The 18723-nt window shown below is 40.4% G+C and overlaps 1 protein-coding gene across 3 annotated transcripts in view; it reads left to right on the top strand.

The window, feature by feature from the left end:
* lama5 (laminin, alpha 5) overlaps nucleotides 1-18723 on the top strand; it is a 128856-nt gene that overhangs the window by 2055 nt on the left and 108078 nt on the right. For all 3 annotated transcript variants that reach the window (XR_007942383.1, XM_022195768.2, XM_051949165.1), the window contains exon 2: nucleotides 3562-3714. Coding sequence is in view for 2 of the 3 variants with exons in the window: in XM_022195768.2 (XP_022051460.2) it covers nucleotides 3562-3714 (153 nt within the window). In the remaining variant the exon portion in view is untranslated. The remainder of the gene's footprint in view (nucleotides 1-3561; nucleotides 3715-18723) is intronic.

The following is an 18723-nucleotide window of genomic DNA, read 5'->3' on the forward strand; positions in this document are numbered from 1 at the left end:
CCCATGTTTAGAGTTGGCAAAACGCAACATGCATGCTAATGAGCACAGTTTGAAGTGAAATTAAAAGAGATCAGGTGTAAAGATAAAGACAGGTTGACCAGCAGAGGTGGAGAATGAACAGCAAGCAGTGTGAAAAGTGATTTGACTGAGGATGAAGCCACCAAAACACAAAAACGTGTGCCCTGAGGGGTATTTGCCTTTGTTAAAGAGAGAACGCTCAAGACTCTGTCAAGCTCTCAAGTTACATGCAGAAATGTTTAATCTGAGTCAATGTTCTGGCTTGAATGGCAGAAAGAAAGACAGAATTGCGTAGTTGGGTAACAATTAACTCAAATTAAGCTGGCTAAATGTCCTGCAGTATTTGTCCCGTGACAGTTTTGGGGTTCCCAATTACAGACGTGGTCCTGATCACATTATAAACACCTGAGCTTCTCCACACAGAGGATTAGGCTGACATTCCCTCATCAGAGTTTTGTTCAGTCTTTCTGTGATCTCACAGTAGTTTGGTGAAGTATTGAAGTTGCTGCGTAATTAGCTCAGGAAATCTCCAAAATGAACCCAAGAAATCTGGTCATTAGCTCAAGGAATGGGCCATTATGTGTTCGGGCTAAGAGGTTTAGCCCACTTTGCTGGGCTTTTGTCGCTCGGTCCACTTGTTGGGTTACTGCACCCCCTGAACATTGCACACATGCACACACAGACAGAAAACACACACACTTTTGTGTGTTGAGGTTAATCCTGTTTTGATTTGACAGCAAGACATGAGTGTTTTTATTAATTAAAAGCAGCAGGAGGAGGACAGGAGGGTGGAGTGTGTGTGTGTTTGTATTACTCACTCATGTTGTGAGGCCATAAATCTGCTGACAGACTTATTGTGGGGACCTGCCTACTATTTAGAGACCAAAGCACAAAAATGTAAGTAGTGGTGGTGGCGTCCCTATCAGATTTGAGTCTGCTCATATTAAGGATCTGCCACATTAACAATGTCTAGTCTGTATTTCTGATTAATTTAATGTTGTCTTCATTGGAAAGAAAATGCTTTTCTTTATATGGACATCTCTAAGTGACCCAAACTTTTGAACAGTAGCGTATACTTGACAACTGAATAGTTCAGTATTTGGAAACATGGCCAATGGAAGTATGAGAAGGGCCATGCATTATGTTTTAAGAGAAGACAGATCACATAAAGTAGCAGGTGTTGAGTGAGTTTCACTTTGACACGGTGGACATGAATTCTTCACTAAGGGAGACTTTTGCTTTATCAGCTATAGTTTGAGGCTAAGAATAGGAAGCCAGATGAAAAACAACTGAATGAAAGTGCGTGTAACACTTGGAGAGAGGAGAATATGCTCTACAAGTTCATTTCCAGGTGGCCTCTGCACTGAGATGGCTTTCCAAAAGAAGTGACAAGAGAGGAGTGTTGTGAAAGGAAAACTGGTGTGAAAGGGGGTTTGACAGACTGGACGAAATACAGGAGCAGACTGGACATCTCACTAAATTAACCTCCAGGCGTGTCTGTTGGAGATGTCACTTTCAGAAAGATCAGATTTTTTGTTCACAACTTGATTTTCTTACATTTTCGCCTTCATTTCTTTGCATTTAGCTTCTGAGTTTAATGGCCCTTTAATGTTTTGAGAAGCCTTTCCTGTGGTTTGAGATTTGTCAGACAACGTGAGCCCAATTATGTTCAGGTTGTCGCGGATCTGTCGAAAAAACACAAAGGCTGACCGACAGAAGACCTCTGGAAAGTCCAGAGAGTTAGACGGGGGCAGGAGCAGGGGTTGGTGATGGAGTCAGATAGTGAGCAGTGTCCTCTGACCCCAGTGATCTGCGCTGATGATATCTTCTAACCTGGGCTTTTGTTCAGGTCTTGACTTGTTTTTTTATGCTAATGCTTACATTGGCAACATTGGTTAGGTTAAACGTTCTGACAGCCACACTAGATTAGCTAAGAATGAGGAGGATTTAAAAACCAAAGAGGTGAAGAGGCTACTTTAAGTGGATGTATCCACTTCTGTCTCTTATGTGTTTTACATAATAGAATATACTGTACTTGCAGTGACTATCTTCAAGGCAGCCATTTTTTTTCATTTCACAGTGGAAATTGCTGGGCAAAAACTTGAACCATGAAGGAGAATTTTTATCCTAACGATCATCAAATCACCCAAAGACCAGTGTCTAGTCTTTATTTTATTTGCTCCTGTCACATTTTTACTCACAAACATGAAATTTTAATTTCTTTGATTACTCATTTTACATTTGTTAGTGACACTCAGTGTGCTAACGCTCACAAATGTATAACCCTATTCAGCTTCCACATTGTTAGTCTTTCTGTTATATTACACTGTAAACTGCAATTTTGTCACAAAACACTCAGACTGAGGCTCAGAGACAACATTTATGGCACATTAAAACCTAGAAGCAGGAATACAAACTGGAACATCACTGTCTAAGTAACCTGAGTGGAGCCACCTTTCTGTTGGAATATGAGCAAATTGACCCAAGTTGCTTCTGGGACAAACAGCTATGAAAGAAAACCGTTCATTTCAGGGACTACCATGCTACAGTTTTCTGTGGTTGGAGACACTAAACTGTAACTTATCCCACAATGACCAGTGTGTGTGAATCATTTACATCCTGTCAAAGGGAAAACAAGAAAAGCACTCAGAGAGTGCAGTAAGGCTGCTCATTGTTGTATCATTTCCGACGGCTGAAATCTTGAAAAACTTTGTGGCAGAAATCACAGCACTGCAGAATGTGGCCATTTAATGTAGATGCACCCACAAGCAAAATGACCTTACGCTGAGCACAGGCGTGTGTTATGCATGTATGTGTACGTTATGAACGGATACTGAATAGGATACTAAAGATGTAGCGGGCGGCGGAATCAATGGGACTCAGAAATCAAGTGTACCTTGTATCATTTCCAACGGACAAGTCCTAATAAGTCTACAACGGGGAATTTGTAGTCGGATCGCAATCGTGATCATCAGCAGGCAGCTGACATAGTGTTCACTTGTTGTCATAGTTACAGTGATGCTGCGCCGCTATCTCGCAATGATAGAGAAATTTTAACCAAATCCATGGATCCAGACTATAAGCCGCATCACTTCCAAAATCTAATCGGTTGGTCCTTGTGTCATTTCTGACCATCCCTGAGAATTTAATCAAAATCCGTTCATCCAGTTTTGAGTAATGTTTTGAAAAGAGACAGACAAACAGATGTACTCCGATCACCACATAATTCCACCATTCCTTGGGATAGTAAATATTCTCTACAGTAGATCTGTAAATAATAGATAAGAGCAAAAACTGTAAGAAATGTTTGTTTGGGATGTGTGTTCAAAAAGTCTGCTAGGTGACATTTCAACTGAAATGTATTTAGGACAGTGTGTCCCACTGCGCTGAAGTCCACAGTGAGTGTTTGTTTGGCCATGTCAGAGGAACCTCTTTCCTTCCATTTTTAACAAGAAACTGGAAAATTATTTCAACAAGACACCAAACTTCATTTGCGAAACTGAAGATTTAAACTTTTTACATCTCTGTTGTTTGTCTCCTTAGGGCCAGTACTGTGACATCTGCAGCCAGGGCGACAGTGATCGAGCCCATCCGATCACCAACGCCATCGATGGGACAGAGCGATGGTGGCAGAGCCCACCTCTGTCCCGCAGCACGGAGTACAATGAGGTCAACGTCACATTGGATCTTGGACAGGTAGGATTTATCAAGAACACACTCTGAAAAACATGCATCAGTGTTTTCCTGGCTCAGAATCAGTTCATTTTCAGTAAAGGCAATGAGTCTGTGTTAGATTCATTGACATGAGTCTGTGCATTTTCCTCCTACTTTTGACTGCTTAAAAAATTTAATTGCTAACTTCATCCTCACTTCTAATAATTTTGGTAACTTTCCTTCGCTGCTGGCTCAAACCTGTTTGGGGTGGTGCCTAAATGCCTTATATGAAGGAAAAACCCTGCCCATGAATTACGTCTGTCTGTCTTTGCATTTATGGTTGTCATTTGAGCGAGCACAGTCTGCTGCTCCGCTCTGTGTTTGTGTCACGTGATTACTGTGTGCGCTGCTGTGGTGTTCTGCTTTTACTCTTATTCTTCTGCTGGGTCAGTTGGTGCCATTACAGATAGCGATGTTGCTGTACCATCTCAGATTTTGTTTCAGAGTTTACCTAATTGTTATTTTTGACCCAAAACTAAGTTCTATAAATTGTTTTGGTTGAATTTTGAGAATTTCGTATGTGTGCGATTTTTGAGGCGTCACTCAAAACGTGTCTCACCTAAAATACCTAAAGCTTCGGAACTTGTCTTGCCACACCTACATCATATTCTACTGTGTTTTAGACTTCAAAAGTTGGTTTGATCAACTTTTTTTGAAGATACCAAGGAGTTTATCTAGTAAAGGGCCACTATGACAAAGTCTTCTGTGATGCTTAATAACATCTAACAAGCACCAGTGCATTAAAACAAGCTCCTCGTAATAGCATCTGTGACAGCTGCCTTTGTGATTTGTTCGATGTAGTGATATTAGCACAGGACATATGTTCAGTGTCCTCAATTTATATCACAAATTAATCAGTTATTGATAGTAATAGTTTTAAATTTACAACAACTGCATAACAGCGGGCATAAACCAGGGATCAGGCTTGGCTTTGATCAGGACATTTTATGCATCGATATATATATACTCTTGCAGGAACTTTCTGGGACTCCGGTGCCACCCTTGTTTGAAATAAAGTCTTAGACAGTACAGCAACATAATTTTGAATTCTGTTTGAATTGACACGGATTGCCGCTTCCATTTGTTTGGAGTAGTAAAATGCTTCCAGAGATTTCCTACACTTGCATCGTCCCTGTCTAAACATTTTGTGTCAGAAACACTCAAAAGTATTGTGGAATGTCAGGGTTCCCTTGAGAATTTTGACTTGTGTGTATCTTATGACCCCTTGGTGGTGTCCTGCCCCAGTTTGACCTTTAGCCTGCATGCTGGTCCATTTAAGCTTTAAACGCTGTCGTTCTCAACCTGAGGTTCTCACAGTTTCTGACTGTTTTTTACTTGCTTTCCTAATCATATTTTGTTCTGTAGGATTAGAGTGAATTGAACTTTCAATTAGAGTGCCAGAATGCAAAGATATTGCTAATTTATTGTTCTTTAGAATTTCAGTGTGTTGTAAAGGTTCAGGCCTCTTAATGTGAGCCTATTTCTTTGATCTCGAAAAACACAACACTTTCTACACTGAGAATTCGCCACCAATGACCAATTACTAATAGATTCCAACATTTAAATTAGTCAATAATGACTGCTAAACTAGAAATAAAGCTTGTTTGGTTTCAGATGAAGCTAGCAGTAGTAAAATCTCCCTCTAACATCTGCTGGCTGCCAGTAAACTGACATCCTGCTTTTCTGCTTCACCAGTGATAAACTACTCAGCTGTGCCAAATCTGACGATTAATGTGAAATAAATCTGAACCCATTACCTAGTTTACTAACTAACCTCAGTGATATATGAGCCTCTTACACCTCAGCGACCCAAAGGAAGAATCAAACAATTTCAGTGTGAGTTGATTTAGAGCTGTTGTTCTTGGCAGAAGGCTTCGCTTGTCCCAGCTGCTGTTACTGTGGTGAATCCATCAGAGGAATACAGATTCACTCATATATTTTAAGGACACATTAAGGCCACAAATATGGCACAGCAAGCCTTTCGATGTGCATTCTGTCTTCCTGTGCTCCAAGTTAACCTTCTTGTGTTTTTGAATGTCGCTCTTGAACGACCTTTTAATGTTGCTGAATGCAGCTCTTTTGTGCCAGGGCTCTCCTGCTCGAGTGCCTTCCTCATTCATCAGTGGAGAGACATTCACTCGATGTGTGTGTTGTGTGTGTATGTGTGTGTCCTTGTGTCTTGGCAAGTGTGTTTTCTGCGATTGCATTCAGTTTCCCCTTCACTCTTTCATCCTCGATTTTCTCTCTATTCTCTATTTTGTTCTCCTCTCTTCACCTGACTCTCTCTCTCTCAGGGTTGAAGGTCTCAATAGAGAAGCAGGGAGCTGTGACAGTCACTGTATGTGTGTGTTGAGCTTGTAAAGGGTTTTATGAGCCCGTTTACCTTGTGGTAGTAGTAAAAGAATGGATAAAAAGTCTTTCAACAACAATATGAAACCTGTCAGGCCTCAGTGTTTTCATGATTCTGACTGGATTTTGACTGGATTGTAACAGTGGCGGGTTGGACTGAAACCATGATGACCTAATTAACTACAAAGTTTAGGAGATCAGTCATGACATCTGCATTTGTTGTTTCATGACTGAATCAGTTTCTGGTAATAATTGAAAAACTGACAAGTTAGAAAGTAGATGAGACACTTGTTTCAGTCCATATGATTCTGAAATTGTTAGGTTTATTATACAGTACTCTTGAAAAATTTGGGGTCATCCAGACAATTTCATGTAAAAATCACACTTTTATTCATGTGCTAACATAACTGCACAAGGGTTTTCTAATCATCAATTAGCCTTTCAACACCATCAGCTAACACAATGTAGCATTAGAACACAGGAGTGATGGTTGCTGGAAATGTTCCTCTGTAGCCCTATGGAGATATTCCATTAAAAATCAGTCGTTTCCAGCTGGAATAGTCATTCTTTATTGACAATGTCTAGACTGTATTTCTGATTAATTTAATGTTCATTGAAAAAAACTGCATTTCTTTCAAATATGAGGACATTTCTAAGTGACTGCAAACTTTTGAATGGTAGTGTATATTTGTAAACAACACAACAGTTTTTTCTGTTTCAGATTTGATCTTTAACCACAGTTAGATGTATACAAAACTGAAATAATTTCCGAATCATTTTCGACCAGCAGTTGTGTAAAATTGCTGCTTCTTTCATTTTTTTGTTCATTTTTTTAAACTTTAAACCAAGACCTGGTGGGTTTGCAAGGCATGTGAGAACTATCTATATTATGACTGCTATTAGAACTATCAGTTTCATCAGGAAAAATAAAAACAAATTTCAGCTAAAATGAGGATATTTATTCAAAATCACTTGTATCATGTATCGTATAAAAATTCGCTTCATTACGCAATCAGAAAGCCACTAGTGATCCAGCTGTGAGCAACAGTCACGTGACAAAAACTTGTTGACTTCTTGGATGAACTGCAGACTGTGTTTTCACAGAGCATGGAGGAGATAAGCTTTGAAAAAAATAGCATTATAACTTTGTCATACTGGATATTTTTGAGTTCTCCCCACTTCTATCCTTAGAACAGAAAATATTTCAGGTTCTAAACCAGCAGGTAGCAGTTACAGACTAACATGGACTGATAATAGATTTAATGTGCAATATAATCTCCATCAAATCAGAATGTTTTCTGGGTGGCATTTTTGCTCAGACGGCAATTTAACTGAGAGGTAGGGGGAAGGGTCTCGAGTTTCCAGGTTGCAGTTTTGTCTTGAAAGAATGTAGGTGGACTAAAGAGAGAGAGTGTGTGTGTGTGTGTGTGTGTGTGTGTGTGTGTGTGTGTGTGTGTGTGTGTGTGTGTGTGTGTGTGTGTGTGTGTGTGTGTGTGTGTGTGTGTGTCTTGCTATCATTGTGGGGACATACCATTGACTCCCATTCATATCTAACCCCTAACCCTTACCCTAACCCTAACCAAAACAATAGCTAACCCTAAAGAAACATTTTTGCACTTTTACTTTTTTCAGTAACAACATGGCCAAGAAAACACTGTTTAAACTTGTGGGGACCACAATGAGGTCCCCACAAGTGACATAGTTTTCAGTTTTCCTACAGTTGTGGGGACTTTTGGTCCCCACAATATAGCAAAATCATGGGCGCACACGCATGTATGTGTGTGTGTGTGTGTGTGTGTGTGTGTGTGTGTGTGTGTGTGTGTGTGTGTGTGTGTGTGTGTGTGTGTGTGTGTGTGTGTGTGTGTGTGTGGCTGCATGTGACAGGGTGCAGAGAGGGTGTTGAAGACCCCACCCACTGAACCCCTCCACCTCCTCGTGAATGAAAGAGAAAGAGAGAAGAGAGATTGGAATGTCAGTTAACCTGTCTCAACCCGCAGAGGGGAAGGCTCGTTAAATTACCCCAAACTCCTTTCCTTTCTTTCTTTCTTTCTTTCTTTCTTTCTTTCTTTCTTTCTTTCTTTCTTTCTTTCTTTCTTTGCCCTTTAGTTCCAATTGGAAGTCTCAACATGATAACTTCATGGATTAGACAAGTGTGTACTGTCACTTTGTGAAAACAGCAACGGAAATGTGATTCATTGTTTTAAACTGAAAATGTCCTCATGCACAAAGCTTGGTGTGTAACTACAGATGCAACAAAATCCCAAAGTATCTAGTGAGCGTGCACCAAAGATAAGGTGGTGGCAGGTGGGTTTTGGGGTTCAGAGGGTTAAGATGGCTGAAATGTCCTTTAGCATAGCACCAACAGATCATCAGTCCTTACGTTAATCTGAGGTGTCAGGTGGATGTGATTTCAGAACATAAAACCGCAGAAAAAAATGTGTGTTTGCACACATTTAGATAAAGAACACGTGAAGCCTTCTAGGTTTGGAGTTCAGTTTGCCACAGAGGCACCATACAGTCACTATCAGTCCATCAGAGTTTACTTAAATTTCAAGACATGTTTAGTATTTCCAAAGAACCTACTTATACATAACTTTTCCTACATACCTGTCAGTGTTGGACTTTAAACTTCTTAAGGTGTCTCCTTTTTGGTGAAACAAGAAGAACGCCGTTCATGTGTCTGAACCAGCCATTCATCTTATCTTCTACTGATAACATCCAGCCCAATATAGACCATTTTAATCTCCTCTCCTCTCCTGTCTTCTTTCTTCTGCTATCGCTTCCTCATCCTCCTGCTTGACATCTGTCTCACTCCTCCTCCTCCTTCTCTTCTCTGCTTCTTAAGCTCCATATTTACTCCTGCATTGAATTTACAACTCTGCAACTGGGCTATGACATTGTGAGCATTTCTATGCGGACACTGGTGTGTCTTTTGTCATGCAGTGACAATGTTTCTTCGTGGACTTTAAGCAGTGGCAATTGAAACGGAGAGAATCATGTTGGACTAATAAATGGTGAACAGCAGCTATTTTAGCCAAAAGTATTGCAGCACAGAAAAGACCAAAGACGTCTGAACCGACTGAGTCTATAAATGGAATATTAGAGCAATGAAACCAAGAATACAGCATGTGGCTACACTTGCAAAATACCAGCTATTGTGTTTGTATCTTTAGCAAAATTACAGCTAATTATGTACTTCATTTTGTAAATTTTATTACAACCAAGTGGACTAATAATAGTTGTTGTTTTCCTCTTTTGTTACACATCTTACTCTTCTTTCTCTCTCAAGTAGTGACATACCCCCTTCCAGCTTCTTGTCCTCCATATTCTCATCTTTCTCGCATTTGCTATTTCTCCAGTATGTTATATTTTGCCTCTTCTACTATTACTTGTATTTTTCAAACATCAGTGCCCTTTTTTCCTCCCTTTTGTCTTGTAATTTCTGGACATAAAGATAATTTTGGTTTGCAGGTTCTTAGTTATCCATCACAGGGAATTTAAATACATTCTTGGTGAATGGAATTTGGCTTTTTTCCCATGTGGTGATGAAGAATGACATTAGAAAAATGCCGCAGCTGCATGTCTATCCTAAAGTAATATCTGTGTCACTTTAGATAAATCACAGATCTCAGTGTCCACAGTTTACTTTTCAACAACATTGTACTGAAGAAAAAATGAAGGGTTTAAAATGTGATCTAAAGATTGTCCAGAGTTTTAAGTAATTAAAACAAAAAAGAATTACCTTAAAATATGTCTGTATGTCTGTCTTATAGGGCTTTCCAGTCTTAGAGGAGGTAAAAATACCTTAATAAGAAGGTGCTCAGCATACATGCTTGATGAAAAATAACTGGAAATGTTAGCCGCCAGATAAATGTAGTGCAATAAAAAGTCCAAGACTTTTCTCCACTGACATAAAACAGCAGAAAATGGAAATACCAAGTGAAGTGCCTCATGATTTGTCATGTCTATACTTATGTATACGGTATTTATCATCTATGGTATCTGTACCTGCTGGGCTCCTTGTCTGTTCCTGTTAAATGTGTGCACTTGGAAAGAGATGGAGGAGAAATGACAACCTGGCTGATGAACTGTAGGAAGAGCATGAATCATCCGATGAGGTCATACCCAGTTCAGCACAATTCACCGTTGTTTTGTAGTGATCGAGCATGATGTTATATTGGTGTGTTTTCGCTTCGTGCGCAGGCGTGTATTCGTGTACAGCTTCATTCCTCAGATGTGTGGTAGTGGAAGAACTGTTATCGCAGGTAAAGGAACGGAAAAAAACTAGGAGGCCAATAATAGACCAATAAATACAGGTTGACAGCAAGGGGAAATAAAATTCCCAGGAAGACCGGAGGACGAGGAGGAGGAAAGAGGGTTTAGGTGGAGAAGAAAACAGGTGAAAAGGAGGAAGGAGGGCGAGGGGCATGGAAAGAGGAGGAGATGACAGAGGAAGAGAACAGGGGGTACTTGTCTGTTTTAGCAAGCTGTTATTAGAGCACAATATAGGCTTCAGTTGGGAATGTATGATGTATGTGTTTGTGTGTACATGTTCTTCAGGTGAGGTCTTGTGTTTTCCATAAGCCTCCCTCCTTGAGTGCAAAAAAAAAAAAGCTTGATTAAAAAAAATGCTCAATAATCTGACCTGTCAACAACTTCAGCCCTGAGCTCACAGGTTTGTCGTGTTTTGGTTCATTGCAGCAGATACTTACGGGTTCACATCACTCAAATGAAAGAATGAAAAGTAGCATGCTCATTATAGTGTTGACTGTGCAGCTTTCACCCTGCATCCTTTGCTTTTTTTTGTCCAACCAGTGATCAAGAACCTTACAATAGTTAATTTACTGTTATGTATGATGAAAACAAAACAGTAAATACTCAAATCTGGGAAGCTGGAATGAGAGACTATTTTACATTTTGCATGAGAAGAGACTGACCAGTTATTGTTGAGATGTTAAGGTTGCTGTCAACCAATGGGAACGTAGTCAGTTGGCTGCAGGATCTGTACATATGCATGAACTAAATGGACCCCAGTACAGTAATTGCACTCTGCCTCTATGCCTTATTAGCCTAAATGAAGTACAAATCAACACAAACAGCTATTATTTGCAGCATATTAAATGGAACCTGGTTAATTTATACAGACTTGATAAGAAGACTAGCATGCATCTCCATATTCACATGATTTTTGACAAGGAAACGATAATGGTTGGTGATCCCAGCACAAGAACTACGGAGAAATATAATGTAGACAAGTTAACAAGCTCTTTCTCGATGATCTGTCATATTGGTTGGTTAGCTGGGATATACAAGCTGCCACAATACTTTCTGGTATAGCTTCAGTTAGTTTTGTATCTTCAGGTTGGGGTGAGGGGGCGTCAGAAGTAGTCTGTTCCTCCTGCCGCCAAAAATAATGGACTAATCAGGGATTAGGCTGCTGATGTAGCACTTTAGTCCTTATGAAAGTAACATTAATGATGGTCTGACCCAGAAGAGTTTCATCTGATGGGAGTTTATCGACCGAACCAGTCAACCTGAAAAGTACAGCCATAGGGAATGCATTATCAAAATAGCTTCACATCGTCTCTTTATTGACCATTCAATTTATCCACTGTTGTTGCAGCTCCATTTGTTATGTAGTAGTTTCATTTGAACCATTTTCTACTAAAAGCTCAAAATATTTTGATCATTATTTATCCAGAGTAATTATGATTTTGCTGCAGAAAAGAAAACTAATCTAGTGGTCAAATGTCTGAACATAACTTTTGCAGTTTTATGTGCTCTATGAGTGAAAGTCAGTTTGAATCCACTGTGTTGTGGGAATAGAGGCAAAAATCTCAGAGATATATTAGAATGTACAGTAGCAAAACTAAAGTTATGTGCCTGACAAATGATACCCTCAGAGTTTGGGTGATAAATTACTTATTATTGAGTCATTTTAGTTAACCTTTACATGAATCATCCCATTACATGGCAACACACAGCTCTGTATATTTAAGACAAACTTGATTAAAGTTGGACGACAGTTTCTTTCTTGAAAAAAATTCAATGTTTCTCTCCATCACACTTAGTTTCCTACTAGGCTGGCAGGTTTCCGGCAGAAGTAGCACAAACAAAGAGACACACACACGCATGCAGTGTTGAGGTAGCTCCATTGTTCACAGTGTGCAACAACGATCGAAGTGCCAACGGCCCCCGACTGGATTCTTCCTGCTATTGATGTGGTTTTAATGTCAGAGTTATCTTTAAAGTGCCAGCCAGCTCTGAGCTGCAGGGTGGGGGTTAATATTTGGTTTTTGCGTTTGGAAAATCCCTGCAGTTTCTGACATGCTTAAGATCTAAAAACAGATTCCATTTTGTTGTCAAGTGATTGTTAATATTAAATTACAGTTTGTGAGCCATCCCGAACACTCTACACTCTAAAAGGTCATTCAGCAGACCTATTCCCACCACTTAACTAAATGAATGGTTGCAAGATAGATACGATCTTTCAAAAATTCATGGTCTGCAGCGGTCGATTTGTAGTAGGATCAAAATCACGTGATCGTCAGCAGGCAGCTGATGTAGTGTTCACTTGCTGTCATAGTTACAGTGACGCTGTGCCGCTATCTCACGATGATACAGAAATCCTTAACAAATCCATGGATCCAGACCATAAGCTGCATCATTGCCAAAATCTAATCACTTGGTCCTTGTGTCATTTCTGACCTTGCCTGAGAATTTCATCAAAGTCCATTCATCCGTTTTTGAGTAATGTTGCTCACAGACAAACAAACAGACAAACCAACGCTGATCATCACATAACTGCTGCATTCCTTGCCGGAGTAATTATTTTTAGATATACCTTTGAAATTGCAAACACTGTTTGAATGGGTTGTGCTGACATAGAAATATTAATATTGTGTGAAATTTAAACTCAAATTTCTGTGTTTGTGGATTTAAAACTAAATTCAGGTTACAGTAACTAAATAAATTTTCAGTGAACTTCATTTGACTTCACCTGAAAAAGCCTTTCACTGAAGAATAAAAGTTAACTTATCTAACTCAGCGTATATTATTGGTTAAACACAAGTTAATTTGAAGTTGTCTCAGCTCAAAAATATTGGTGCAAACTGTTCATTTTATCTGTTGCGCCCAAACATTAGTTTTTAGAGTCAGAAGCCCATTTTTACCAATATTATATGATGTGATTCAATGCTAGCTACAGTCAAGTAGCAACAGATAACAACACACTGACGCCTGAAAGTTTCAGCAAAGTGTGATGTGACACAACGGATTATAAGCCAACACCAGACAATTATACATTCACACAATGAGGGACACCATCGGTTTTCAGTTTTATGGATTTCGACATCACACTGTTACATTATGTTGCATTTTCTCTGCTGCCTGTAGGTGAGCAGAAGTATTCTGAGATCATTTCTGTGTGTATACGCCCGGATGTGTGTGTGGCTTCGCTGATTACAATCAGTGTATTCTCTGCCAATTCTGCTATTTACGAGTGAACGGCATGGGAACCACAGTCAGCCCAGGGCCTGCATGTGTGTGTGCGTGTTGTGTCTGTGGTTTGGCTCTGCACAGACTATTCCAGTGTATTATTTTCCTCAGGTGTGATGTCTTGTCTCTGTGTGTGTCCTGCTGTACAACATCTAGTCAAGCAGACAGCTCTTTGAATGCGTGTGAGAGTTTTCAAGATATCATCTGCTTTTTACAGTAGAGTCTCACGCTTCATCTTTTTCCCTCACATCGTAATCGCCCTCCTCATCTTTCTCGTCTCTCTCTTGCTGCTCGGTTATCTATTTGTCTCTGTCTCGACTCTCTGCAGCCACAAAGACTCTTCTGTGCAGTGTTTGACAGGGAAGTGATGGAAAGAAACAGAAAAAAAATGAGTATTAAGATGGACATGATCCCTCTCATTCCTGCTTGTTTCTTTTTTTTCCTTCCCAGAATTAGGGAGGGTGCAAATGAGTGAAAAGAGTCCAATGTTAAAACTTGCTCCTAGCTGTGTTAGTTTCTATCTTTATGACGTATCAGAATTTTGGCACCACAGCGGAAACAGCTTTTAAACAGCTTTTCCTTTGAAAACTGCAGTGTGTATGAATGAACACCAGTGTTAGCATTGATCCATCCGTCCTTCCGTCTGTCCATCCATCCATCCATCCATCCATCCATCCATCCATCCATCCATCCATCCATCCATCCATCCATCCACTTCAGCAGTTAAGCAATTAACTCCAGACTTTCTTCCACACAACATGTTCCAGTTCTTCCTGGAGGATCTTGAGATTTCCCCTGTACAGATGAGATATGTAATCCTTCAGTAAGTTCTAAGTTCTGGATCTACCCAGGGGTCTCCTCCTAGTTGGACATTTGAAAAACCTCCAAAGGAAGATGCCCAGACTTCATCCAAATCACAAACCTGAACCTTCTCAACCAGCTCCTTTTGATGCAAGGGGAGTCTACTGTCATCTAAGCTCCCTGCAGATGTTTGAATTCCTCAACCGATCTTTAAAGACTGAGCCCAGCCACCCTGCAGAGAAAACTCATTCATTTCATGACCGCAGGTGAAAGCTGGACCATAGATCTACCAATAAATGGGAGCATTGCCTTTCTGTCTCTGCACCCTACATGATACAGTACAATGGCCACATTACTGTCTGTCCCACAAGTGAACAAGACCCCAGGATACTTTAACTTCCTCATATAGGGCAGCAGTCCCCCCTAACCCAGAGAGCAATCCAACTATTTCCAGCAGAGAACCACAGTCTCAGACTTGGAGGTGCAGACTCTCATCCCATCTACTTTTCACTTTGCTTCCAACTATCCCAGTGGACACTGATGGTCTTTCCCTCAAAGCTAACAGAACCACATCATCTGCAAAAAGCAGAAACGGTACACTCCTCAACGCAGCTGCATCCAGAGGCTAAAGAATTCTTCCAGTAATAATGACGAAATTTCCCACAAATGTCTAAATAGATAAAATAAAGCTTTACTATATCCACATAATAAAGCCTCATTACAGATAGTAATGTTCAGCAAAAGCACTTATTTGAGTGTTTTTTTGTTAACACTATAACGCAGTAAACTGCAGCTTGACTGGTTGTCAGAGGGAGACAGCTGCGGGTTGGTGACTCTAGTTTCTTTCTTTCTCTTTCTGTCTTTCTGTTCAAGTGTTTTCCACAATGATTCAGTCAACCACACATTTTAGTCACACATTAGTCAGCATTGCACTATTTCTGTTTCTTAATCCGAGTCCTTTTTTTCCCTATTTGTGGCTGGCATTTGGAGAGCCAACAGTGTCTGTCATTCATTCCTCCCTCCGCTCCTCTGTCCATTTGATTGATTTTTATTTCTGTCATCTTCTACTCATATGCCTCCATCTTCCTGTTTTCCCCTTTGCCCCTCTCATTCAGGGTTAAACATTGGCTCTGAAACTGTGTCCCCTCACACCAACTCACAAATGCTGACACCCAGTGCACATTTTTCTGTCATTCATTATGTGTACTGGGCAGGAAAATGAGCGTACAAGGGGAACATAAGAGGAGGACAGAGAGAGAGGGAAATCTGACCTTAATAGGAGTGATTCAGTTTTGAGGGAAGGGATAGAGAGAGGAAGAAAAGATAAAGCTGATGTCATATCTCAAACAGAATAAAAGGGAGATGATGGATGGATGGGGGCAGGGAGGGAATGAATGAGGGGTGGGAGTTGAAAATAGTTTGCGGGTATTTTGGTGTTCTTCCTTTGGCGGCCTGCTTTTGAATGTTGTTGCTGCTTGTGTTGATGTTGGCAGGTTCACACACCTTCACTACTGGCTTTAGGCTGGCATTTTGACCAATTTAGATAAATGATAGTTTCTGCAGGTTGAGGACATGTTAAAGCAAGATGAATATAATTTCTAATATCTGACATAACGCTTGATGCATGTTACTTTAAGGCCTTGTTGTTTATGAAATAGGCTGATTCAGTTAATTGTTTGCATTTCCCCAAAAATGGACAGACAAAAATATTTGATAGATAGTTGGAGACAAAATGTTGTGCAAATAAAAAACGAATGGAAGGAGAAACTGTGGAAGAAGTTGAGGGATGGAGGTGAGAGTGTGGGAATTATTATCAGAATAAACAAAGAGGAAGGAGGGAGTAAATGAAAGAGGAAAGGTAGGAGGAGGAGAACAGGAAGGAGAGAGGGACTCCAGCTGTGAACGACAGCAAAAGACAAGAAGGCATTCATCTTGTAGCTGCTTTAATTGAAATGCTCGGCTTAGTGTGTCATTTTCAAAGCAGAGGAAGTGATTATCAGAGGGTGTCTCCCACTCTTGGCTGCGGCCCTTCAGTGGTTTGGCTTCAGTACATGTTGTAATGGTCTTGATGTTGTCTGCAGTGGCGGCTGGTGAATTTTTCTCTTGGGGGGGGCGCACGTAATTTACCAAACCAAATAGCAGAGTCGGGAACACCGGAATACAAGAATTGATGTAAATTATGTTCACAGCCATTTGATGTGCTATTACTATGCACCACTAGGAGGGTACACCTAAGTACTAGGGATGTGCGGACTAGTCGTTTGATCGGTTAACCGCCGACTCATTTATTAAACGGTTAGTATTTTACTAGTCGGTTAAACGCTAGTGTGCCTTATCTTAGGCTTTGAGCCCAAAGTGCTTCTGTCAACTAACATTAAATTTTTACAATGAAAATAAAGAAAAACAGTAATTCCTCAGATTTCAGAACATATGAAAATCAACAGGCTTTCAGTCTAAAGTGCCACTTGTGTCAACTAACATTTCTATTTACATTATTAAATGACAAAAAAGTAAATCCTCACATTTTAGAGATTAAAGCCAGCACCTCTACATCTGTGTTATTTTACTTTCTCGGAATAATGCTTTAAATCCGCCATACCTGTCTGAATCCAAGCTTGATCAGTTCCCTTGGTTTGAAAAAGCAGGCAAGGGAAGCAAAATAAAGCACCTGCCTCACTGCATCCTGTCCAGGCCGTTTGCATTTTTCAGAGAGATGTTTCAGGTCTCTGACCCCCGTTGTTGTCCACAGAACTTCAGTACCAACACTTTGAAAAGCAAGCAGGGAAAGCACTACAGAGCATTGCTAACTTCACATCCAGCTAGCAAGCTGTGTTTAGCATAACACAGGCAGGAGAAGCCCCGGGTGTAACTCTGTCCACGGTCACTTGCCTGCTGCTGGATTTGTAAATCAGGTTGCTCCGGTCCTAGCTCCTTTATCCTTTTTTTTTCCTCCAGCGGACGCCTCGTAAAAGGATTATTTCGTAAAGAAACAACCGAATTTTCTTTTGCTTCCGCCATCATCTTCTGTCTTGTTGTTGTGGTCTGTCTGTCTCTCTCCGTATGTGTCTGTGTACGCTGCCAGGGGTGACTTTGATTGACAGGTATCATGAATCAATCAGATCAGATGAAAAATGACCACTCAAACGCACTGATTCGCCAGGGACGCAGAGAGTTGCACCTGGAGGACAATCTTTAAGTAACCAATTGGAGACCAGTATTAAGTCACATGAAAGGCAGAAGTTTTAGAATGTATGTGCACACTCATTTGGCAGGCGCCCCTCGCTATTGAAACGCGTAAAACAACCCCGAAAAAACCCCCAATATGGAATGGAAAGGCTTAAAAAAATAAAAATCAGACCCATTGTATGAGTGAACACTGTGCAGATGTGTTAATTACTTTAAATACGTATTTATGTTTACTGTGTCAATACCTTTTTCACAAAATCTTGATGGGGGCGGGGCCCTAGCGCCCCCTATTAACAAGCCGCCACTGGTTGTCTGTAATATCCAAGTCGGACTTTATCCCAGAAACGGGGATCTGAGCAACAAAGTTAACTGGGGCACACTGTTTAATTTACAGCCATTTTTTGTCCAAGCGTTTCAGCATTATTGTGTTTTCATCAATCAAAATGAACAGCGACTTGAGGCAAACAGAAATATAATCAACCCAAGCCAGGTGTGCACCTGTCAGTGCATAATTGGTTTGGATGATAGATCTAAAAGTGGGAGTTGTCACCACTTAGACTGAGACCCACCTTTAGATCTGCTGTATCATTCAATAGATTTGAGATGCCCGATTAATCAGCTGTTTGGTGACAATAGTGCACCTGGTTTGGCTGAATACATCTAGTTGCCTCATGTTGTTGTAGATTGTGATTGATAAGAAACATTAGTCTTTTTGCACAATATAATAGTGAATTAAACAGTGCGCTCCAGCCCGTCTGTTTGTACTCTGACCTATTGATCTGTCACAAGCCAAAGGTCCTTGTCAGACTATTTAGTTCTTTACTTCCAGCAGCTTTGAACTCCCCAATGCACAGAAACCAACCTTTTCTCTAAAACATACCTCCGTCTTTTGGTTGCCCTATTCACCTTGTCAACACTGGCTCTATCTTGTAACCTTCACTTCTTTTAACTTCTCTCCCTAAACTCTTATCTCTGCATCTTCCTCATTTTCTCTTTCTTCTTCTGACCACTGTCATTTTTTTCTTTTCTGCTCACTCGTCCTTCCTTCTTCTCTCCTGTGCTGCCCACCCATCTCCTCATGTCTTGTCTGTCAGCTTGCTTCCCTCATCTTTCCTCCCTTCACTTATGTGTTCTTGGTGAGACATTACAGCTGGACTC

Source organism: Acanthochromis polyacanthus, chromosome 6, assembly GCF_021347895.1.
Source record: "Acanthochromis polyacanthus isolate Apoly-LR-REF ecotype Palm Island chromosome 6, KAUST_Apoly_ChrSc, whole genome shotgun sequence".
Classification (NCBI taxonomy): Eukaryota; Metazoa; Chordata; class Actinopteri; family Pomacentridae; genus Acanthochromis; species Acanthochromis polyacanthus.